The sequence below is a fragment of the Ascaphus truei genome, unplaced genomic scaffold (genome assembly GCF_040206685.1).
Source record: "Ascaphus truei isolate aAscTru1 unplaced genomic scaffold, aAscTru1.hap1 HAP1_SCAFFOLD_3115, whole genome shotgun sequence".
Lineage (NCBI taxonomy): Eukaryota > Metazoa > Chordata > Amphibia > Anura > Ascaphidae > Ascaphus > Ascaphus truei.
In genome coordinates this window covers 1,616-25,609 of record NW_027456088.1, presented here as the reverse complement: position 1 = coordinate 25,609, position 23,994 = coordinate 1,616, and the positions used below count along the sequence as shown (strand labels likewise).

The 23,994-nt window shown below is 58.5% G+C and overlaps 1 protein-coding gene across 1 annotated transcript; it reads right to left on the bottom strand.

Moving 5' to 3' along the window:
• Window positions 1-1,021: 1,021 nt before the first annotated feature.
• Window positions 1,022-23,639, bottom strand: LOC142483245 (rho guanine nucleotide exchange factor 1-like; the record flags this gene model as incomplete). The annotated part of the gene is made up of 10 exons (XM_075583310.1): window positions 23,513-23,639; window positions 22,733-22,835; window positions 20,961-21,051; window positions 20,208-20,243; window positions 11,605-11,778; window positions 11,218-11,329; window positions 5,702-5,884; window positions 2,259-2,437; window positions 1,268-1,411; window positions 1,022-1,162 (listed from the first exon to the last, which is right to left on the bottom strand). Coding segments are annotated over exons 1-10 (1,285 nt in total), but the record flags the coding sequence as incomplete, so codon positions are not given.
• Window positions 23,640-23,994: the final 355 nt, after the last annotated feature.

The window sequence follows — 23,994 nt, the reverse complement described above, 5'->3', positions numbered from 1 at the left end:
GCCGTAGCAACTCCCCTCTGCTACTCTGTGAGTTGGGCTGCCCCTCCTCCCTCTGCTCCCCTGTGAGTTGGGCTGCCCCTGCTCCCCTGTGAGTTGGGCTGCCCCTCCTCCCCCTGCTCCCCTGTGAGTTGGGATGGCTCTCCTCCCCCTGCTCCCCTGTGAGTTGGGCTGCCCCTGCTCCCCTGTGAGTTGGGCTGCCCCTCCTCCCCCTGCTCCCCTGTGAGTTGGGATGGCTCTCCTCCCCCTGCTCCCCTGTGAGTTGGGCTGCCCCTGCTCCCCTGTGAGTTGGGCTGCCCCTCCTCCCCCTGCTCCCCTGTGAGTTGGGCTGCCCCTGCTCCCTCTGAGTTGGACTGCCCTCCTCCCCCGGCCAATTGGAGCAGCCCTGTCCTTTTCCTGCCACCACACTTCCTCTTTGCACCCGGCAGCCATTGTGAGCAGTCACCTCACCTATCCCCTGGTAAAGTTAATGTCAGTTACCTGTCCCTGATATTTGCTCCCCACCAAGTCCCCCCTTTCTGTTACTATTCTATTACAATAAAGTCTGCAGAAGACAAGAAGGACTCTGTGTGCATCAACAGGGAGTTACGCCAGGGGTGCGCAAGGTGGGGGGCGCGCAGGTGGGGGGCGCGCACCCACGGGAGGGGAGAGATTTTCCAGGGGGGGTGTGCAGCAGCTACAGAGGTCCTGCGCTCCCCCCCAAGGCATTTAAATGAAATGCCGGGGGACCGTGCGAGGCCTCTGCAGCTTCTCCTACCTTGTGTTCGGTGACGTGTCGCCATAGTAACAAATGACGCCACAAGGTTACGTGACGTCACGTTGCCATGGCAATGTGACATCACATGACCCCTCTACGTCATTTGACGCCGTAGCCGAGCAAGAGGGGGAGGTGCAAGCCGGGAGGTAAGATACGCACGCAGTGACACGCACGCTATGATATGCACGCTATGATACGCACGCTGTGATACGCGCGCAGTGATACGCGCGCAATGATACGCACGCAGTGATACAATGATAAACACACCTCCAACATATACCAGTCCCAATACAGCCCCTATTCCAGGGGTCCCCGCCCCCCTCACCCGGGCTAGCAGCGTGCTCCCGATCTCCTGGATCACCGAGTGATTCTCCTGGCGAAGACGCTTCAAGTCATCCAGGAAAACGGCTGCAACGACAGGTAACGCCCGGCGTTAAGGGAGCCGCACGGCACAGGCTGGGGGGGTTTGGGGAAGGGGTGGGGGATTTGGGGGGGGGATTTGGGGGGACTCACCATGGGCCTCAATGAGGTCGTCCAGGCTGGGGAAGATGTTCTCCAGCTCCATGGTGGGAATCCACTCCCTCTGCATGGGAAGGTAGAAGACGTCGTGTAACACGCGGAGCATCCGCACGTGGGCGTGCTCTGTGAAGAGGAGCTCTGCGGGGGAGGGGGAGGCACAGGGTTAGGGAGACTACGGGGTGGGGGGGAAGAGACATGGGGGGAGAGACATGGGGGGGAGAGACATGGGGGAGAGAGACATGGGGGAGAGAGACATGGGGGGGAGAGACATGGGGGGGAGAGACATGGGGGGGAAGAGACATGGGGGGGAAGAGACATGGGGGGGAGAGACATGGGGGGGAGAGACATGGGGGGGAAGAGACATGGGGGGGAGAGACATGGGGGGGAGAGACATGGGGGGGAGAGACATGGGGGGGAGAGACATGGGGGGGAGAGACATGGGGGAAGAGACATGGGGGGAGAGACATGGGGGGGAGAGACATGGGGGGGAGAGACATGGGGGGGAGAGACATGGGGGGGAGAGACATGGGAGGAGAGACATGAGGGGGAGAGACATGGGGGGGAAGAGACATGGGGGGGAAGAGACATGGGGCGGAGAGACATGGGGGGGAGAGACATGGGGGGTCAGGCATTGAGTCAGACACTGGATTGGGGAAACCAGGAGACGTGGAGACATGGGGGGAAGAGACATGGGGGGAAGAGACATGGGGGGGAAGAGACATGGGGGGGAGAGACATGGGGGGGAGAGACATGGGGGGAAGAGACATGGGGGGAAGAGACATGGGGGGGAAGAGACATGGGGGGGAAGAGACATGGGGGGGAGAGACATGGGGGGGAGAGACATGGGGGGGGGAAGAGACATGGGGGGTCAGGCATTGAGTCAGACACTGGATGGGGGAAACCAGGAGACGTGGAGACAGAGACCACAACAAGAGGGGGGAGGGGAGAGATGGGGGATCCCCCCCTCGGTCGCCACCGCTCTTACCGTTGATAACCTCCTGCCGCTTGATCTGGCTTTTCTTCAGCCCGAGGAGTGTTTCGGGGGACACGAGTTCCCTCCAGTTGGGGGGGTCACTCTCGGGCTCCGGAACGCGCGGCTCAGTCTCCTCAGACTGGGGAAGCAGAAAGGACGGCGGAGCCTCAGCACTCCCCCCAGGCTCCGGGCTGCGGGGGGCAAGAGGCAGTCACGTCAAAGCACATATCACACTGCCTGCCACCCCCAGCACACACCGTCTCCCCCCCCAACACACATCTCATACTGCCACCCCCAGCACACACCGTCTCCCCCCCAACACACATCTCATACTGCCACCCCCAGCACACACCGTCTCCCCCCCAACACACATCTCATACTGCCACCCCCAGCACACACCGTCTCCCCCCCAACACACATCTCATACTGCCACCCCCAGCACACACCGTCTCCCCCCCAACACACATCTCATACTGCCACCCCCCCAACACACATCTCATACTGCCACCCCCAGCACACACCGTCTCCCCCCCAACACACATATCACACTGCCTGCCACCCCCAGCACACACCGTCTCCCCCCAACACACATCTCATACTGCCACCCCCAGCACACACCGTCTCCCCCCAACACACATCTCATACTGCCACCCCCAGCACACACCGTCTCCCCCCAACACACATCTCATACTGCCACCCCCAGCACACACCGTCTCCCCCCCAACACACATCTCATACTGCCACCCCCAGCACACACCGTCTCCCCCCAACACACATCTCATACTGCCACCCCCAGCACACACCGTCTCCCCCCCAACACACATCTCATACTGCCACCCCCAGCACACACCGTCTCCCCCCCAACACACATCTCATACTGCCACCCCCCCAGCACACAGCGTCTCCCCCCCAACACACATCTCATACTGCCTCCCCCCAGCACACACCACACTGCCTCCCCCACCAGCACACACCCCCAACACACATCTCATACTGCCACCCCCAGCACACACCGTCTCCCCCCCAACACACATCTCATACTGCCACCCCCAGCACACACCGTCTCCCCCCCAACACACATCTCATACTGCCTCCCCCCAGCACACACCGTCTCCCCCCCAACACACATCTCATACTGCCACCCCCAGCACACACCGTCTCCCCCAACACACATCTCATACTGCCACCCCCCCAGCACACACCGTCTCCCCCCCAACACACATCTCATACTGCCACCCCCAGCACACACCGTCTCCCCCCCAACACACATCTCATACTTCCACCCCCTGCACACACCACACTGCCTCCCCCACCAGCACACACCACACTGTCTCCCCCACCAGCACACACACCCCCAACACACATCTCATACTGCCACCCCCAGCACACACCGTCTCCCCCCCAACACACATCTCATACTGCCTCCCCCCAGCACACACCACACTGCCTCCCCCACCAGCACACACCTCATACTGCCTACTTCCCCCCCAGCACACACCACACTGCCTCCCCCACCAGCACACACACCCCCAACACACATCTCATACTGCCTCCCCCCAGCACACACCGTCTCCCCCCCAACACACATCTCATACTGCCACCCCCCAGCACACACCGTCTCCCCCCAACACACATCTCATACTGCCACCCCCCCAGCACACACCACACTGCCTCCCCCACCAGCACACACACCCCAACACACATCTCATATTGCCTACCTCCCCCCCAGCACACACCACACTGCCTCCCCCACCAGCACACACCACACTGCCTCCCCCACCAGCACACACACCCCCAACACACATCTCATACTGCCTACCTCCCCCCAGCACACACCACTGCCTCCTCCACCAGCACACACCGTCTCCCCCCCAACACACATCTCATACTGCCACCCCCAGCACACACCGTCTCCCCCCCCAACACACATCTCATACTGCCACCCCCAGCACACACCGTCTCCCCCTCAACACGCATCTCATACTGCCTGCCACCCCCTAGCACACACCACACTGCCTCCCCCATCAGCACACATCACACTGCCTCCCCCACCAGCACACACCATCTCCCCCCCAACACACATCTCATACTGCCTACCTCCCCCCATCACACACCACACTGCCTCCCCCACCAGCACACACACCCCCAACACGCATCCCATACTGCCTACCTCCCCCCAGCACACCTCACACTGCCTCCCCCATCCACACACACCGTCTCCCCCCCAACACGCATCCCATACTGCCTACCTCCCCCCCAGCACACCTCACACTGCCTCCCCCATCCGCACACACCGTCTCCCCCCCAACACACATCTCATACTGCCTACCTCCCCCCCAGCACACACCACACTGCCTCCCCCACCAGCACACACCGTCTCCCCCCCAACACACATCTCATACTGCCTACCTCACCCCCAGCACACACCACACTGCCTCCCCCACCAGCACACACCATCTTCCCCCCCAACACACATCACATACAGCCTACCTCACCCCCAGCACACACCACACTGCCTCCCCCACCAGCACACACCACACTGCCTCCCCCACCAGCACACACCGTCTCCCCCCCAACACAAACCTCACACTGCCCCCCCTTCCCCCAGGCACACACCTCACACTGCCTCCCCCCCAAGGCACACACCTCACACTGCTTCCCCCCCAGGCACACACCTCACACTGCTTCCCTCCCAGGCACACACCTAAACACTGCCTCCCCTCCGGGCACACACCTCACACTGCCTCCCCCCCCAGCACACACTGCCTCCCCCCCAGCACACACTGCCTCCCCCCCCAGCACACACTGCCTCCCCCTCCAGCACACACTGCCTCACCCCCCAAGCACACACTGCCTCTCCCCCCAACACACACTGCCTCCCCACCAAGCACACACTGCCTCCCCCCCAAGCACACACTGCCTCTCCCCCCAACACACACTGCCTCCCCCCCAAGCACACACTGCCTCTCCCCCCAACACACACTGCCTCTCCCCACAACCCCCCAGCACACACTGCCTCCCCCCGCCCCCCCAGCACACACTGCCTCCCCCCCAGCACACACTGCCTCCCCCCCAGCACACACTGCTCTCCCCCGCCCCCCCCAGCACACACTGCCTCTCCCCCCGCCCCCCCAGCACACACTGCCTCCCCCCCAGCACACACTGCCTCTCCCCCCGCCCCCCCAGCACACACTGCCTCCCCCCCAGCACACACTGCCTCCCCCCCAGCCCCCCAGCACACACTGCCTCCCCCCCAGCCCCCCAGCACACACTGCCTCCCCCCGCCCCTCTCCTCATTGTGATCTCAGTGGATAAGACTTCATGCGTCTCACATGTATGGCCGGGTGTACTAAGTGGTGCTAAGCCGCCACACACCTTCCAGCTCATTCACTGGACGCCTTAGCACCACTTAGCGCACGTGGCCCATAGTCGTCATCCCTCGGTCCCCGACCTACATGAGGCTGCCGGAGCGGAGCCCGGGCTGACCCGCGGTCCGCTGCAGGTCGTTGGCTCGCGCCGCCGCGTCCAGATCCACGTCGCTGCGGGAACGCGTCTGCTTGGCTTTGGCGGAGCCGCGCTGGGATCGCTTGCGCTCGTAAACCCGCAGGCTCTCCGAGCGGCCCAGCTTACCCGAGGGCCTGTTCGGGGGCGCCGGCCAGCAGGGGGGGGGGGGAGAGGTCACCGCCACCGAAAGAGGAGAAAGAGAGGGGAGGGGGGGCGGGATTGTGAGGGACGGCATGCGAGAGGGAGAGGAGTGAAGGGGGGACAGGGAGGGGAGTGAAGGGGGGGACAGGGAGAGATGGAGTGCATGAGATAAAATGGGGGAGGGAGAGTGGTGATGAGGTTGAGAGTGGAGAAAAAATGGGGGGGGGGGGGAGGAGAGACAGGGAGGGCCGGCATACACCAGACAAAGAAGGGGGGGGATAAAGAGAAGCTAGAAAATAGTGAGGGGGCCACACAACAGAGTGCAGGGGGGGATGGAATTGGAAATAACATACAGAGAGAAATTCAGAAGCGGGGGACATGCGAGACAGGGGGAGGGGGAGACGGGGGAGAAGCGATACGGGGGGATGGGAAAAACACGCGAGACGGGGGAGAAACACGCGAAACGGGGGAGGGGAGAGAAATACGCAAGACGGGGGAGGAGGGAGAAACACGCAAGACGGGGAGGGGGGAGAAACACGCGGGACAGGGGAGGCACACGCGAGACGGGGGGAGGGACACGCGAGACAGGGGGAGGGACACGCGAGACGGAGGGAGGGACACGCGAGACAGGGGGAGGGGGGAGGGACACGCAAGACGGGGGGAGGGACACGCGAGATGGGGGGAGGGGGGAGGGACACGGTGCTGAGGGGTATGGCGGGCCTGTGCCGCCCTCTATGGGTTACCTGCCCACTAAAGGACTCCTCATATACCCCCAAACACAGCAAGTACCAATCAGTACTCTCACATTACAGAGGTAAATAACCAGTGACCACCGTCAGGCGGAGATCCCGTATTACTGCGGCCAAACTCGGACCTCAGTGAGAACCAGGAGCCGGAAATCTCGGGAACACTCGGAAAGCCTATTCTCCCAGGTCAGGGTGCGCGGGGGGGGTCAGGGTGCACGGGGGGGGGAGGGGGTCAGGGTGCACGGGGGGGGGGGGTCAGGGTGCGCGGGGGGGGGGAAGAGTCAGGGTGCGCGGGGGAAGAGTCAGGGTGCGCAGGGGAAGAGTCAGGGTGCGCAGGGGAAGAGTCAGGGTGCGCAGGGGAAGAGTCAGGGTGCGCAGGGGGGAAGAGTCAGGGTGCGCAGGGGGGAAGAGTCAGGGTGCGTGGGGGGGAAGAGTCAGGGTGCGTGTGGGGGGGGAAGAGTCAGGGTGCGTGTGGGGGGGGAAGAGTCAGGGTGCGCGGGGGGGAAGAGTCAGGGTGCGCGGGGGGGAAGAGTCAGGGTGCGCGGGGGGGAGTCAGGGTGCGCAGGGGGGGAGTCAGGGTGCGCAGGGGGGGAGAGTCAAGGTGCGTGGGGGGGAAGAGTCAGGGTGCGTGGGGGGGGAAGAGTCAGGGTGCGCGGGGGGGGGGGAAAGAGTCAGGGTGCGCGGAGGGAAAGAGTCAGGGTGCACGGGGGGAGGGAAGAGTCAGGGTGCGCGGGGGGGGAAGAGTCAGGGTGCGCGGGGGGGAAGAGTCAGGGTGCGCAGGGGGGGAAGAGTCAGGGTGCACGGGGGGAAGAGTCAGGGTGCACGGGGGGGGGAGTCAGGGTGCGCGGGGGGGGAGTCAGGGTGCGCGGGGGGGGAGTCAGGGTGCGCAGGGGGGGAGAGTCAAGGTGCGCGGGGGGGAGGAGTCAGGGTGCGCGGGGGGGGGGGGTCAGGGTGCGCGGGGGAAGAGTCAGGGTGCGCGGGGGGGAGGAGTCAGGGTGCGCGGGGGGGAGGAGTCAGGGTGCGCGGGGGAGAAGAGTCAGGGTGCGCGGGGGGGAGGAGTCAGAGTGCGCAGGGGGGGAAGAGTCAGGGTGCACGGGGGGAAGAGTCAGGGTGCACGGGGGGGGAGTCAGGGTGCGCGGGGGGGGAGTCAGGGTGCGCAGGGGGGGAGAGTCAAGGTGCGCGGGGGGGAGGAGTCAGGGTGCGCGGGGGGGGAGTCAGGGTGCACGGGGGAAGAGTCAGGGTGCGCGGGGGGAGGAGTCAGGGTGCGCGGGGGGGAGGAGTCAGGGTGCGCGGGGGAGAAGAGTCAGAGTGCGCGGGGGGGAGGAGTCAGAGTGCGCGGGGGGGAGGAGTCAGAGTGCGCGGGGGAAGAGTCAGGGTGCGCGGGGGAAGAGTCAGGGTGCGCGGGGGAAGAGTCAGGGTGCGCGGGGGAAGAGTCAGGGTGCGCGGGGGAAGAGTCAGGGTGCGCGGGGGAAGAGTCAGGGTGCGCGGGGGAAGAGTCAGGGTGCGCGGGGGAAGAGTCAGGGTGCGCGGGGGAAGAGTCAGGGTGCGCGGGGGAAGAGTCAGGGTGCGCGGGGGAAGAGTCAGGGTGCGCGGGGGAAGAGTCAGGGTGCGCGGGGGAAGAGTCAGGGTGCGCGGGGGAAGAGTCAGGGTGCGCGGGGGAAGAGTCAGGGTGCGCGGGGGAAGAGTCAGGGTGCGCGGGGGAAGAGTCAGGGTGCGCGGGGGAAGAGTCAGGGTGCGCGGGGGAAGAGTCAGGGTGCGCGGGGGAAGAGTCAGGGTGCGCGGGGGAAGAGTCAGGGTGCGCGGGGGAAGAGTCAGGGTGCGCGGGGGAAGAGTCAGGGTGCGCGGGGGAAGAGTCAGGGTGCGCGGGGGAAGAGTCAGGGTGCGCGGGGGAAGAGTCAGGGTGCGCGGGGGAAGAGTCAGGGTGCGCGGGGGAAGAGTCAGGGTGCGCGGGGGAAGAGTCAGGGTGCGCGGGGGAAGAGTCAGGGTGCGTGGGGGGGAAGAGTCAGGGTGCGCGGGGGGGAAGAGTCAGGGTGCGCGGGGGGAAGAGTCAAGGTGCGCGGGGGGGAGTCAAGGTGCGCGGGGGGAGGAGTCAAGGTGCGCGGGGGGGGAAGAGTCAGGGTGCGCGGGGGGGAAGAGTCAGGGTGCGCGGGGGGTAAGAGTCAGGGTGCGCGGGGGGGAAGAGTCAGGGTGCGCGGGGGGGAAGAGTCAGGGTGCGCGGGGGGGAAGAGTCAGGGTGCGCGGGGGGAAGAGTCAGGTTGCGCGGGGGGGAAGAGTCAGGGTGCGCGGGGGGGAAGAGTCAGGGTGCGCGGGGGGGAAGAGTCAGGGTGCGCGGGCGGGGAAGAGTCAGGGTGCGCGGGCGGGGAAGAGTCAGGGTGCGTGGGCGGGGAAGAGTCAGGGTGCACGGGGGTGTCAGGGTGCACGGGGGGTGGTCAGGGTGCACGGGGGGTGGTCAGGGTGCACGGGGGGGTCAGAGTGCACGGGGGGGTCAGGGTGCACGGGGGGGGTCAGGGTGCACGGGGGGGGGTCAGGGTGCACGGGGGGGTCAGGGTGCACGGGGGGGTTCAGGGTGCACGGGGGGGTCAGGGTGCACGGGGGGGTCAGGGTGCATGGGGGGTCAGGTTGCACGGGGGGGGTTCAGGGTGCACGGGGGGGGTTCAGGGTGCACGGGGGGGGCAGGGTGCACGGGGGGGTCAGGGTGCATGGGGGGGTCAGGGTGCACGGGGGGTGGGTCAGGGTGCACGGGGGGGTCAGGGTGCACGGGGGGGTTCAGGGTGCACGGGGGGGTCAGGGTGCACGGGGGGGTCAGGGTGCATGGGGGGTCAGGTTGCACGGGGGGGGTTCAGGGTGCACGGGGGGGGTTCAGGGTGCACGGGGGGGGCAGGGTGCACGGGGGTGTCAGGGTGCACAGGGGGGTCAGGGTGCACGGGGGTGTCAGGGTGCACAGGGGGGTAAGGGTTCATGGGGGGTAAGGGTGCACAGGGGGGGGGGTCAGGGTGCACAAGGGTGTCAGGGTGCGTGGTGGGGGGTGGATGTGTGTCACTGGGAGAGAGGTTTGGGTTTGCAGGGGGTAACGGGCAAGGACCTGTGGGGGGGGGAGGGGTAAAGACCCAAGTGCGCTTAAGAACCTGGGGGAGAGGGGGGGTACGGACCAGGGCGGAGGGGGTAAGAAGGAGCTTGGGGCGAGGGTAATACTTAGCCGGGCTCATTACACAGACACCTCCCCTGGGGCACAGACACATGCACTGACCTTTTCTTCCGTCTGCAAACAGAGCACGAGGGGTTAATTATTCCACAAGCACAACTTTCCGCGTGGATTGCAAGCTCTGCAGACAAGGGTGTCAGATTCCGAAGGTTTACTTGTGTGTTATTAACTCTTACAGTGACAGCCAGGTCAGCAACACATTGCAAAGCGCCTCGCTCCCCAGGCACTGCGGGAGGTTACAGGCCCCGCATATTACAGGAGTTAGGACCATAATACAATATATAATGCTCAGGCCTCAGAGGCGCCGGGGGAATACCCGGAGTAATACCGCGGGGACTGCAGGGGTATTAAATACTTCCCAAAGTAATAATCACTTTCTCTCTGTGTGTCTGCAGAAACCGCACAGAGAAATGTCCCAGGACACTGTGCTGGCCGTGCGGGTCACCCGAGGGCGCCCTGTGACCGCAGGGTGACAGGGAGACACACCATGCCAGCAGCATTATACACAAGCACCCGCTGCTGCCAGCGCAGACAGGGCAACACGAGAGCCAACGTACCACGTACCGGCGCCCACGTGCGGAGACACAGGAGGGACACGCTGCAGGGGAAGAGAGCGGCAACACACGGGCAATACAGGGGTACAGGACAAGGGAAGGGGGGAGAGAGGGGAGGGAGAGAGGGGAGGGAGAGAGAGGAGAGAGAGGGAGGAGAGAGAGGGGGAGGAGAGAGAGAGAGGGGAGAGAGGAGGGGAGAGAGAGAGAGGAGGGGAGAAAGAGGGGAAGACGAGACTGTGCAGAGCGCGTTGGGGGCAGACAAAACTGTGCAGAGAGCGTTGGGGGGCAGACGAAACTGTGCAGAGCGCGTTGGGGGGCAGACGAGACTGTGCAGAGCACGCTGGGGGCAGACGAGACTGTGCAGAGCGCGCTTGGGGGCAGACTAGACTGTGCAGAGCGCGCTGGGGGGCAGACGAGACTGCAGAGCGCGCTGGGGGGCAGACTAGACTGTGCAGAGCGCGCTGGGGGGCGGACGAGACTGCAGAGCACGCTGGGGGGCAGACGAGACTGTGCAGAGCGAGCTGGGGGGCAGACAACTGTGCAGAGCGTGCTGGTGGCAGACGAGACTGTGCAGAGCGAGCTGGGGGGCAGACGAGACTGTGCAGAGCGAGCTGGGGGGCAGACTAGACGAGTCAGCGGATAACAGACAGGGAAGGCGCAGAAGCTACGGACACTGACGCCCATCCCAGATGGACAGATGTGTGTAACCAGCTCACTGCCAGACCCTGCTCCCGACAGAGGAAGTGACCGCGTGTGGGGGCCGAAGGGTCACTGCAGGTAGCTGGCAGTGGGGTGTTTAAGGATCCCACCCGCATTTCGCTGACCTCTCGTTCTCCACACTCTCCTCCTGCGGGTGCTCCGCTGGGCACAGCTCCATGGCTGGGGATCCTCTGGACATGTGATCAGAGACTTCCGGAGACGCCGTCCCATCAGCCACTGCTCCAGTGGAAAGAGTGGTTACTGCAGCTCAGCGAACTCCCGTCTCCCACCCCCTTATACAGAGGTGTCTGGGCTCAGAGCTCACCTGTTCCTCTCTTATAGAGAGGTGCCTGGGCTCAGATCTTAGCTATCTCCCCCTCTTCTATAGAGGGGTCCCTGTGTATAGCAGCAGTGCTACTGGGAGGTGTGATGTGAGTTCCCTGGTTATTAACTCTTCGTTGGCAGTGTGTAGCGGGACTGGTTATGCACGGGGTAAGTGTCCCGGTACTGACCTGGGTCACTGGGGTCGCTGGGAGGAGCGTGTATGGTCACAGAGACCCCCGCCTCCGGCCCCTCGCCGGCCCCTCCGCTGCTGCCCTTGGGTTTGGCTGTGCTGCTGTCGCTTCGGTCGAAGGTTCTCTGCCCGTGACTGACCCTCCTCTCTGGCACTGACGGCTTCTCCGCTGCTGGGGGGACAGAGGGGGGCCCTCCAATCACAGAGCTCGCCTCAACTACTGAACCAATCAGATCCTGGGTGTGACTACGCCCCTCCCACTGTGCATCAATACGGCCAATCAGATCCTGGCTGTGACTACTCCCCTCCCACTGTGCATCCATACAGCCAATCAGATCCTGAGTGTAACTAAGCCCCTCCCACTGTGCATCAATACAGCCAATCAGATCCTGGCTGTGACTACTCCCCTCCCACTGTGCATCAATGCAGCCAATCAGATCCTGGCTGTGACTACTCCCCTCCCACTGTGCATCAATGCAGCCAATCAGATCCTGGGTGTAACTAAGGGGGAGGGGGAGACTGTGGTGTAGCCTGTTGTGTTTGTGAAGCTGCAATAAAGTTATTCTACAACCCGGAAGTGCCTTGGATTTTGTCACAGGCTGTGGCGCCGGATTTCTCTTCCTTTCTATGCTAGCAGGTACTAAGAGACAGATATTAATTTGTCTCTTAAATTTAGGATTAAGATGTTCATATTTAGTCTCGTTGTGTACGCCAGGAGTGCCCGCATGTAGTGATGTGACTCACGTGTGTAAGTGTTAGTTAAGGGAAGTTATAAGTACATTTAGATATTGCAGGCTTTAGGTAAATATCTTTGAAAGGACATTTTTTTAACCTGTCATAAAACCGTCGATCTCACTGTTGATTTACGACAAGGGGCCGGGTTTAGGTTGTGTTCAATGGGGAAAAAATTGTACTTAAAGTCTGAACCAGGATTATGAAAATTAGATGTCTACAGAGGTGTATCTGGGACCAGATACGGGATATCTCATTGTCTCTTAGGCGTGTTACAGTATATAGTAGGCGCTAGTGCGCGCGCTGGCGTGTGCCCGGTGTTGCGCGTGCACGTTTAGTTGGTAGGCTGCAAACGGTGACGCGAGCGGTTAGGGGGCGTGACTGATGTCACAGCGTTAGGATGTGATTTTATTGTAATTTCCCTGGTCTGCCGCGCCACCGTTCACGGCCGTGCATGCGTCCCTAGTATAGAAACATCTGGCTAACAGCCAATTGTAATTGACGCGCGCACGCACGCACGCACGCACTGTATTACACACCTTACCAGTCACCACTGTGTTAGGAAACGGATATCATAGGGTGATGTATAGCGTTTTCTTTTGTTTTATCCTTTCTATTTTAAGCCGCTGTTCTGCATTTAATTGTAACTATGTTTTTTGTAATCCTTTTTTCGGTAACCTAAGCACTTTATTTTTATATACAGTTATGTGAGAAAGTAAGTACACCCTCTTTGAATTCTATGGTTTTACATATCAGGACATAATAACAATCATCTGTTCCTAGCAGGTCTTAAAATTGGCTAAATACAACCTCAGATGAACAACAACACATGACATATTAGTGTGTGTGTGTGTGTGTGTGTGTGTGTGTGTGTGTGTGTGTGTGTGTGTGTGTGTGTGTGTGTGTGTGTGTGTGTGTGTGTGTGTGTGTGTGTGTGTGTGTGTGTGTGTGTGTGTGTGTGTGTGTGTGTGCATGACATATTACACCGCGTCATGATTTATTTAACAAAAATAAAGCCAAAACGGAGATGTGTGTGAAAAACTAAGTACACCTTATGATTCAATAGCTTGTAGAACCACCTTTAGCAGCAATAACTTGAAGTAATAATTTTCTGTATGACTTTATCAGTCGCTCACATCGTTGTGGAGGAATTTTGGCCCACTCTTCTTTACAACGTTGCTTCAGTTCATTGAGGTTTGTGGGCATTTGTTTATGCACAGCTCTCTTAAGGTCCAGCCACAGCATTTCAATCGGCTTGAGGTCTAGACTTTGACTGGGCCATTGCAACACCTTGATTCTTTTCTTTTTCAGCCATTCTGTTGTAGATTTGCTGGTGTGCTTGGGATCATTGTCCTGTTGCATGACCCAATTTCGGGCAAGCTTTACTGTAGCTGTCGGACAGATGGCCTCACATTTGACTCTAGAATACTTTGGTATATAGAGGAGTTTATGGTCGACTCAATGACTGCAAGGTTCCCAGGTCTTGTGGCTGCAAAACAAGCCCAAATCATCACCCCTCCACCACGTGCTTGACAGTTGGTATGAGGTGTTTGTGGTGATATGCTGTGTTTTGGTTTTCGCCAAACGTGGCGCTCTGCATTATGGCCAAACATCTCCACTTTGGTCTCGTCTGTCCAAAGGACATTGTTCCAGAAGTCTTGTGGTTTGTTCAGATGCAACTTTGCAAACCTAAGCCAAGCTGCTTTTAGAGGGAAGAGGCTTTCTCCTGGCAACCCTCCAAACAAACCATACCTGTTCAGTCTTTTTCTAATTGTACTGTCATGAACTTTAACATTTAACATGCTAACTGAGGCCTGTACAGTCTGAGATGTAACTCTTGGGTTTTTTGTAATTTCTCTGAGCATTGCACGGTCTAACCTTGGGGTGAATTTGTTGGGACGTCCACTCCTGGGAAGATTGGCCACTTTGAATGTTTTCCACTTTTGAATAATCTTTCTCACTGTAGAATGATGCACTTTAAATTGTTTGGAAATTGCCTTATAACCCTTCCCAGATTGATGGGCAGCAACAATTGCTTCTCTAAGATCATTGCTGATGCCTTTCCTCCTTGGCATTGTTAACACACACCTGAATGCTCCAGACCAGCAAACTGCTAAAACTTCGGCTTTTATAGAGGTGGTCACACTTGCTAATGATCAATTAATGAATGGCATTTGATTAGCAGCACATGTCTGCTACTTAGCATCTTAATTCCTATAGAAGCAGTAAGGGTGTTCATATTTTTCACACACAGCTTCTCCATTTTGGCTTTGTTTTTGTTTAATAAATCCTGACACAGTGTAATATGTCATGTGTTGCTGTGCATCTGAGGTTGTATTTACCTAATTTTTAGACCTGCTAAGGAACAGATGGTTGTTATTATGTCCTGATATGTAAAACCATAGAATTCAAAGAGGGTGTAGTGTCTTATTCACACCACTGTATATTAAGCAATGCTTTGGGCTCTGAATGAACTGATGCACGCTCTGGGGAGAGTATTTCCGTTTTCGGACACATTTTGCTACAACTGATTCTTGTGTGTTAAAGTGCATAGTGTTTTCTATAATACACAGGGACCTGGGGCCCTCGCAAATATTCAGGTGGTGGCAGTGGATAGATGTGATTTGCAATTGAGGAGGGGTAAATATTAACTCACTGGTACCTTGCGGAGGAGAAAGGTGAGTTGCTAGAGTAGCCGTGTGTAGTAACCCTGGTTGCAGATCTAAGTCACGCGCCCACGTGTGTGCTGTTCGTGGCGGTGGTATTTTGGGACGGATTGAGAGATATAACTCATTTGAGGGACCTTTGCAAAAGTGAAGAGTGGGGCAGCTTGTGAGTGTCAATATTAACCCTTGCCCCGTATGCAGGTCACGTGCTAGCTGGGTGCTGTATTTGACAACAGCCAATCAGATCGGGACAGTAACTAAGCCCTCCCACTGTGCATCAATACAGCCAAACAGATCCTGTGTATACCTAAGCCCCTCTCACTGTGCATCAATACGGCCAATCAGATACTGACAGTAACTCAGCCCCTCCCACTGTGCATCAATTCTAAGCCCCTCCCACCGTGCATCAATACAGCCATTCAGATCCTGACAGTAAGTAAGCCCCTCCCACCGTGAATCAATACAGCCATTCAGATCCTGACAGTAAGCCCCTCCCACCGTGCATCAATACAGCCATTCAGATCCTGACAGTAAGTAAGCCCCTCCCACTGTGCATCAATACAGCCATTCAGATCCTGACAGTAAGTAAGCCCCTCCCACCGTGAATCAATACAGCCATTCAGATCCTGACAGTAAGTAAGCCCCTCCCACCGTGCATCAATACAGCCATTCAGATCCTGACAGTAAGCCCCTCCCACCGTGCATCAATACAGCCATTCAGATCCTGACAGTAAGTAAGCCCCTCCCACCGTGCAACAATACAGCCATTCAGATCCTGACAGTAAGTAAGCCCCTCCCACCGTGCATCAATACAGCCATTCAGATCCTGACAGTAAGTAAGCCCCTCCCACTGTGCATCAATACAGCCATTCAGATCCTGACAGTAAGTAAGCCCCTCCCACCGTGCATCAATACAGCCATTCAGATCCTGACAATAAGTAAGCCCCTCCCACCGTGCATCAATACAGCCATTCAGATCCTGACAGTAAGTAAGCCCCTCCCTCTCCTGCATCTAGTAATTCTTAGCTGGGGTGCTGCTGTCTGTCTGAGCTCCCTGTCCTGTCCTGATTGTCCCTGTCCTGTCCTGATTGTCCCTGTCCTGATTGTCCCTGTCCTGCCCTGCCCCCCCCCGTGAGCTCAGGATGATTGTAGCGTGTGCTCTGCGCACCGCCAGCTCCATGTAACACGGGACACACACGTGAGTTGTTAGTATGTTACAGAGGTGATTAGAGAGCGGTTGTAACTCTGTGAGAACCCCCCCCCCCCCCTCCCGCGCAGTACCGGGAGAGGAGGCTCATGGGAACAGGATCACGTGACCAGAAAGGCTCAGTCCCACGGAAACCATATCAGAGAGCCACGTCCGTGAAGCCACGTTTTGGTTCTTGTTTTACTGGGCTTGTGCTAAAACTCAGCCCCACGCCTAGGATGGGATCTCCCTTGGGAGTCGCACCCCTTATAGGTTCGATCCCTCAGTGAGCCCGTGACAAGCGCAGCGTGGCGGTGTATGTACCACGTACATGGTGTAGGGCGGAGGTTACTGTCACACTGTTCCCCCGGCTGGAAAAGATTCGTTCCCAACCCCCAACTAATAAATCTTATCGCCGACTCATCCAATCCCAGGCTGGATAGAGTCCTGAGCTCGTGGGAGGGGGACACGCTTAATAATCCCCCAAACTGCCCTTCAGTGTGTGCAGGCAGCATGGGGGGGGGGGTATCACTGTCACTCCCTGCGGGAGCTTCCAAAGTCACGTCCCACAATGCCTTGCCCCTGTAGATGCAAAGCATTGTGGGCAGCGGCTCTGGAAGCCCCTGCGGTACGTGGCAGCGATACACCGCACACTAGGCCCAGGACCCCGCTGTACTGCCTGGACCCCCTTAGAGGCGCCTCAAAGACCCCTGTTGGGAATTGCTGGGGTAGGGTCGATGTTGCATTCTGGGGGATTTTCGGCTACATGGGTATTAGAGGGTATTACCTAGAAACACGACGTGGGCTGTTTGGTGGGACTGGGGCTTTAACCTCTTGGCTGCCAGAGAGGTTCGCACAGAGAGGCCGGTCACATTAACAGTGAAGGGGTTAAGGGAATTAGTAACAAGGTTCCAGGCGGCCCACGTGCCATGTCCCCTCCGGTGGTCTATAGTGCATCCCATCATGCTGTGGGCTGAGACGTGGATCAGTGGATGATGACGTGGTAGGGGGATTAGTGATTGGGAAGGTCCCCCCCGGTGGGATATAGTACATCCCATCATGCTGTGGGCTGAGACGTGGGCCAGTGGATAATGACGTGGTAGGGGGATTAGTGATTGGGAAGGTCCCCCCCGGTGGGCTATAGTACATCCCATCATGCTGTGGGCTGAGACGTGGATCAGTGGATGATGACGTGGTAGGGGGATTAGTGATTGGGAAGGTCCCCTCCGGTGGGATATAGTACATCCCATCATGCTGTGGGCTGAGACGTGGATCAGTGGATGATGGCGTGGTAGGGGGATTAGTGATTGGGAAGGTCCCCTCCGGTGGGCTATAGTACATCCCATCATGCTGTGGGCTGAGACGTGGATCAGTGGATGATGACGTGGTAGGGGGATTAGTGATTGGGAAGGTCCCCTCCGGTGGGATATAGTACATCCCATCATGCTGTGGGCTGAGACGTGGGTCAGTGGATGATGACGTGGTAGGGGGATTAGTGATTGGGAAGGTCCCCCCCGGTGGGATATAGTACATCCCATCATGCTGTGGGCTGAGACGTGGATCAGTGGATGATGACGTGGTAGGGGGATTAGTGATTGGGAAGGTCCCCTCCGGTGGGCTATAGTACATCCCATCATGCTGTGGGCTGAGACGTGGATCAGTGGATGATGACGTGGTAGGGGGATTAGTGATTGGGAAGGTCCCCTCCGGTGGGATATAGTACATCCCATCATGCTGTGGGCTGAGACGTGGGTCAGTGGATGATGACGTGGTAGGGGGATTAGTGATTGGGAAGGTCCCCCCCGGTGGGATATAGTACATCCCATCATGCTGTGGGCTGAGACGTGGGCCAGTGGATGATGACGTGGTAGGAGGATTAGTGATTGGGAAGGTCCCCCTCGTGGGATATAGTACATCCCATCATGCTGTGGGCTGAGACGTGGGTCAGTGGATGATGACGTGGTAGGGGGGATTAGTGATTGGGAAGGTCCCCCTCGTGGGATATAGTACATCCCATCATGCTGTGGGCTGAGACGTGGGTCAGTGGATGATCACGTGGTAGGGGGATTAGTGATTGGGAAGGTCCCCCCCCCGGTGGGATATAGTACATTCCATCATGCTGTGGGCTGAGACGTGGGTCCGTGGATGATGACGTGGTAGGAGGATTAGTGATTGGGAAGGTCCCCCCCGGTGGGATATAGTACATTCCATCATGCTGTGGGCTGAGACGTGGATCCGTGGATGATGACGTGGTAGGAGGATTAGTGATTGGGAAGGTCCCCCCCGGTGGGATATAGTACATCCCATCATGCTGTGGGCTGAGACGTGGGTCAGTGGATGATGACGTGGTAGGGGGATTAGTGATTGGAAAGGTCCCCCCCGGTGGGCTATAGTACATCCCATCATGCTGGGGGCTGAGACGTGGGTCAGTGGATGATCACGTGGTAGGGGGGATTAGTGATTGGGAAGGTCCCCCCCCCCCCCGGTGGGATATAGTACATCCCATCATGCTGTGGGCTGAGACGTGGGTCAGTGGATGATGACGTGGTAGGGGGATTAGTGATTGGGAAGGTCCCCCCCGGTGGGCTATAGTACATCCCATCATGCTGTGGGCTGAGACGTGGGTCAGTGGATGATCACGTGGTAGGGGGGATTAGTGATTGGGAAGGTCCCCCCCCCGGTGGGATATAGTACATCCCATCATGCTGTGGGCTGAGACGTGGGTCAGTGGATGATGACGTGGTAGGGGGATTAGTGATTGGGAAGGTCCCCCCCGGTGGGCTATAGTACATCCCATCATGCTGTGGGCTGAGACGTGGGCCAGTGGATGATGACGTGGTAGGAGGATTAGTGATTGGGAAGGTCCCCCTCGTGGGATATAGTACATCCCATCATGCTGTGGGCTGAGACGTGGGCCAGTGGATGATGGCGTGGTAGGGGGATTAGTGATTGGGAAGGTCCCCCCCGGTGATATATAGTACATCCCATCATGCTGTGGGCTGAGACGTGGGTCAGTGGATGATGGCGTGGTAGGGGGATTAGTGATTGGGAAGGTCCCCCCGGTGGGCTATAGTACATCCCATCATGCTGTGGGCTGAGACGTGGGTCAGTGGATGATCACGTGGTAGGGGGGATTAGTGATTGGGAAGGTCCCCCCCCCCGGTGGGATATAGTACATCCCATCATGCTGTGGGCTGAGACGTGGGCCAGTGGATGATGATGTGGTAGGAGGATTAGTGATTGGGAAGGTCCCCCTCGTGGGATATAGTACATCCCATCATGCTGTGGGCTGAGACGTGGGTCAGTGGATGATGGCGTGGTAGGGGGATTAGTGATTGGGAAGGTCCCCCTCGTGGAATATAGTACATCCCATCATGCTGTGGGCTGAGACGTGGATCAGTGGATGATGACGTGGTAGGGGGATTAGTGATTGGGAAGGTCCCCCCGGTGGGATATAGTACATCCCATCATGCTGTGGGCTGAGACGTGGGTCAGTGGATGATGACGTGGTAGGGGGATTAGTGATTGGGAAGGTCCCCCCCGGTGATATATAGTACATCCCATCATGCTGTGGGCTGAGACGTGGGTCAGTGGATGATGGCGTGGTAGGGGGATTAGTGATTGGGAAGGTCCCCCCGGTGGGCTATAGTACATCCCATCATGCTGTGGGCTGAGACGTGGGTCAGTGGATGATGACGTGGTAGGGGGATTAGTGATTGGGAAGGTCCCCCCCCGGTGGGCTATAGTACATCCCATCATGCTGTGAGCTGAGACGTGGGTCAGTGGATGATGACGTGGTAGGGGGATTAGTGATTGGGAAGGTCCCCCCCGGTGATATATAGTACATCCCATCATGCTGTGGGCTGAGACGTGGGTCAGTGGATGATGACGTGGTAGGGGAATTAGTGATTGGGAAGGTCCCCCCCGGTGATATATAGTACATCCCATCATGCTGTGGGCTGAGACGTGAGTCAGTGGATGATGACGTGGTAGGGGGATTAGTGATTGGGAAGGTACCTTCCGGGTCAAACTTTGACGGTCTGTTCTCAACATCTGTGAAAGAAATGGGAGGAGCGGAGGGGAGAACAAAACAGGGCGTGAAGATAAGCCACGAGCAGGCCACCATCCACGTGTCTATCCCTACACCAAGGGTGGGTGGGGGGCGGCCACGCATCTCACAGAGACAAGCCATGAGGAGGCCACCATCCACGTGTCTATCCCTACACCGCGGGTGGGTGGGGGGAGGCCACGCATCTCACAGGGACAAGCCACGAGGAGGCCACCATCCATGTGTCTATCCCTATCGAGGGGGGGAGGCCACGCATCTCACAGAGAGGGATAGCCACGTACCGCCATTTCTTCGAGTCAGTGAGCAGTGAGACTGCTAAGAGATAGCCCGTGTCTCAGTGACAGATAGCCGCGTGTCTGTGACAGATAGCCGCGTGTCTCAGTGACAGATAGCCGCGTGTCTCAGTGACAGATAGCCGCGCGCGTCTCAGTGACAGATAGCCGCGCGCGTCTCAGTGACAGATAGCCGCGTGCGTCTCAGTGACAGATAGCCGCGCGCGTCTCAGTGACAGATAGCCGCACGCGTCTCAGTGACAGATAGCCGCGCGCGTCTCAGTGACAGATAGCCGCGCGTCTCAGTGACAGATAGCCGCGCGCGTCTCAGTGACAGATAGCCGCGCGCGTCTCAGTGACAGATAGCCGTGCGTGTCTCAGTGACAGATAGCCGCGTGCGTCTCAGTGACAGATAGCTGTATATCTCACAGTGCGAGTCGCTGCGGTTCCAGCGAGTCGGATCGAGGATGCTGAACGGTTTCTTGGTTCTCAGTGGCTCGTCCGGTTTCTTGGCGGTGACCTGAGGGGGGAGAACGTGACTGAGACCCGCAGAGCATTGCTCGGGGGGGGGGGGGGGGGGAGTGTGAAGAAAATGGGGGTAATTAGCGCATTAATAAAGGCAGTGTGCTCGGCTGGTTACCCCTATTTCGTATTGGGGATGAAGGGGTTAATTTGTCATGCACTGTACATGTCTTATTTTTCCCTCTGTCCCTTGTTGAACCCATTTTGCAGGATTGTATGAGCTTGCAGTATAGTACATCCCAAGCACACACATATGAAAAATATAATAGTGAAATAAGGGGACCAGTTATGATCCATGAAGTGTATTTTTGCTGCAGGTTTTAAGGGACAAGCAGGATGAGGTTTTTTTCTCCTGTCATTAAAATGCACACAAGAACCAAATGTTTTGACACCTATGAGCGGGGTCACTTGCCTATGCAAGCTTCAAAGGTAACAGGCTGGGCCCACACCTGTAAGTCTCTCTGGAAGTTGCATATCAAAAGACCCAGAGTCCAGTGGGTGTGAATTGGCCAGATGGATGCTAAATAGGAAATCCTGTTGACCATTTGTGCTAGCTCACCTCCTGAGTCCCCCCTTCCAGCCTGAGAGGGGCCAGGTAAAGAGGGGAGTGCACCTATGCTAAGTAGCCAAGGTGGCATTGTCGCACATGCCCTGTGTGAACAGGAAATCCCTAGTGCCAACTCTCCAAACTGTGGCCAAGTAGGTGATTGGGGAATGATTACTTTCCCACGAGGGGGATTGGGTGGGTATGTTGGCGATAGGCTTCCAAACCCTATATACATCCCACCCAGGCTATCCCCATTTCTTTCGTTTTTCATTCTACCATGTGAGCGGATTTCCAACACGCTTCTCATAGTGGAGAAGAGCAGCAGCACATTCCTGGAACACAGAGAGTCTTATTACATCGGAACCAAGGACAAAACTCTGCGTTAGGACACTGTGATGGCTGGGGTTATCTGATTAACCCCAACGGACCAGAAAAGACTTTGCACATTCACAGAAGGATTGGGCTGGCAATTTGTGCCCTTGCAAAAGGACTACATTTTAAATGACAATCTTCTGGTGCTTTGCACCTTTCTGGACATTATCCCCTGTTCCTATACCAGTAAGTGTAATTATTAAGTGTATTCTGCAGTTGTCGTGTGTTTGCCTATCAAGGGAATAAATCTCAGTTTATTTTGCTCAAATTGTTCTGCTCAATTGGGATCCACAAAATATAAATGTGTTAAGTGTGTCTATCGTGACAGGGAGGGCAGAGACACGCAGAGTATTGCCCCGGGGGAGGGCAAAGACCCGCAGAGCATCGCTCGGGGGGGGGGCAGAGACCCGCAGAGCATAGCTCCGGGGGGGGGGGGGGGAAGGCAGAGACACGCAGAGCATCGCTAGGGGGAGAGACCCGCAGAGCATCGCTCCGGGGTGGGGGGAGTCAGAGACATGCAGAGCATCGCTAAGCCGGGGGGGAGGGGGGCACTCCAGCAGAGCATCGCTCCGGGGGGAGGGGAGAGACCCGCAGAGCATCGCTCCGGGGGGGGGGGGGAGGGCAGAGACATGTAGAGCTTCGCTCGGTTGAGGGGAGAGACCCGCAGAGCATCGCTTCAGGGTGGGGGGAGTCAGAGACATGCAGAGCATCGCTAAGCCGGGGGGCGAGGGGGGCACTCCAGCAGAGCATCGCTCCTCACCTTTTTCCTGAAGAAGATGCTCTTGGATTTCTTGCTGTCCGCGGCCTTCGTCCGCACCCCGAGGTGCTTCATGTAGGTGACAATGGCACAGAATATGGTGGCACTGCCAAGAGAGGGACAGAGGGCACTGCTGGGGGAGACACGCACCCACGGCAAACCACAGCAACCCACGGCACACCACCCAACTGCAACTCGCCCAGCCGACGGCAACCCATCCAACCATAACACCCACTTCACCCCCCAACCACAAAACAGCAACCCACCCAACCGTAACACCCACTTCACCCCCCCCCCCAACCACAACACGGCAACCCACCCAACCGTAACCCACTTCACACTCCCCCTCCCCCCAACCACAGCACAGCAACCCTGCCCAACCGTAACCCACTTCACCCCCCCCAACCACAACACGGCAACCCACCCAACCGTAACCCACCCAACCCACTTCACAACCCCCCCAACCACAACACGGCAACCCACCCAACCGTAACCCACCCAACCCACTTCACACCCCCCCCCCAACCACAACACGGCAACCCACCCAACCGTAACCCACTTCACTCCCCAACCGCAACCCACCCAACCGTAACCCACCCAACCCACTTCACACACACCCCCAACCACAACACTGCAACCCACCCAACAGTAACCCACTTCACACCTCCCCCCTAACCACAACACGGCAACCCACCCAACCGTAACCCACTTCACCCCCCCAACCACAACACGGCAACCCACCCAACCGGGGGGGAGAGGGGTGGGGTTGGAGCACAGTGTTACCTCTTCTCCTCATCCGGAGAGATGGTTAGGCTGTGAAGAGAGAGAACAAAGTCAGACGTGGGAGAAGTCGTCCCACCCGTACCCCCATTCTGTATCCCACGTACCCCCATTCTGTATCCCATTGTGTGGGGGGAAGACATTGTGTGAGGGGGGAGAGACAGTATGGGGGGGGAGACATTGTGTGAGGGGAAGAGACAGTACGGGGGGGATAGACATTGTGTGGGGGGGAGATTGTGTGGGGGGGGGAGACATTGTGTGGGGGGAGACATTGTGCGGGAGGGGGAGACATTGTGCGGGGGGAGACATTGTGTGTGGGGGGGAGACATTGTGTGTGTGGGGAGACATGGTGTGTGGGGGGGAGACATTGTGTGTGGGGGGAGACATTGTGTGCGGGGGGTAGACATTGTGTGCGGGGGGTAGACATTGTGTGGGGGGGAGACATTGTGCGGGGGGGAGACATTGTGTGTGGGGGGGAGACATTG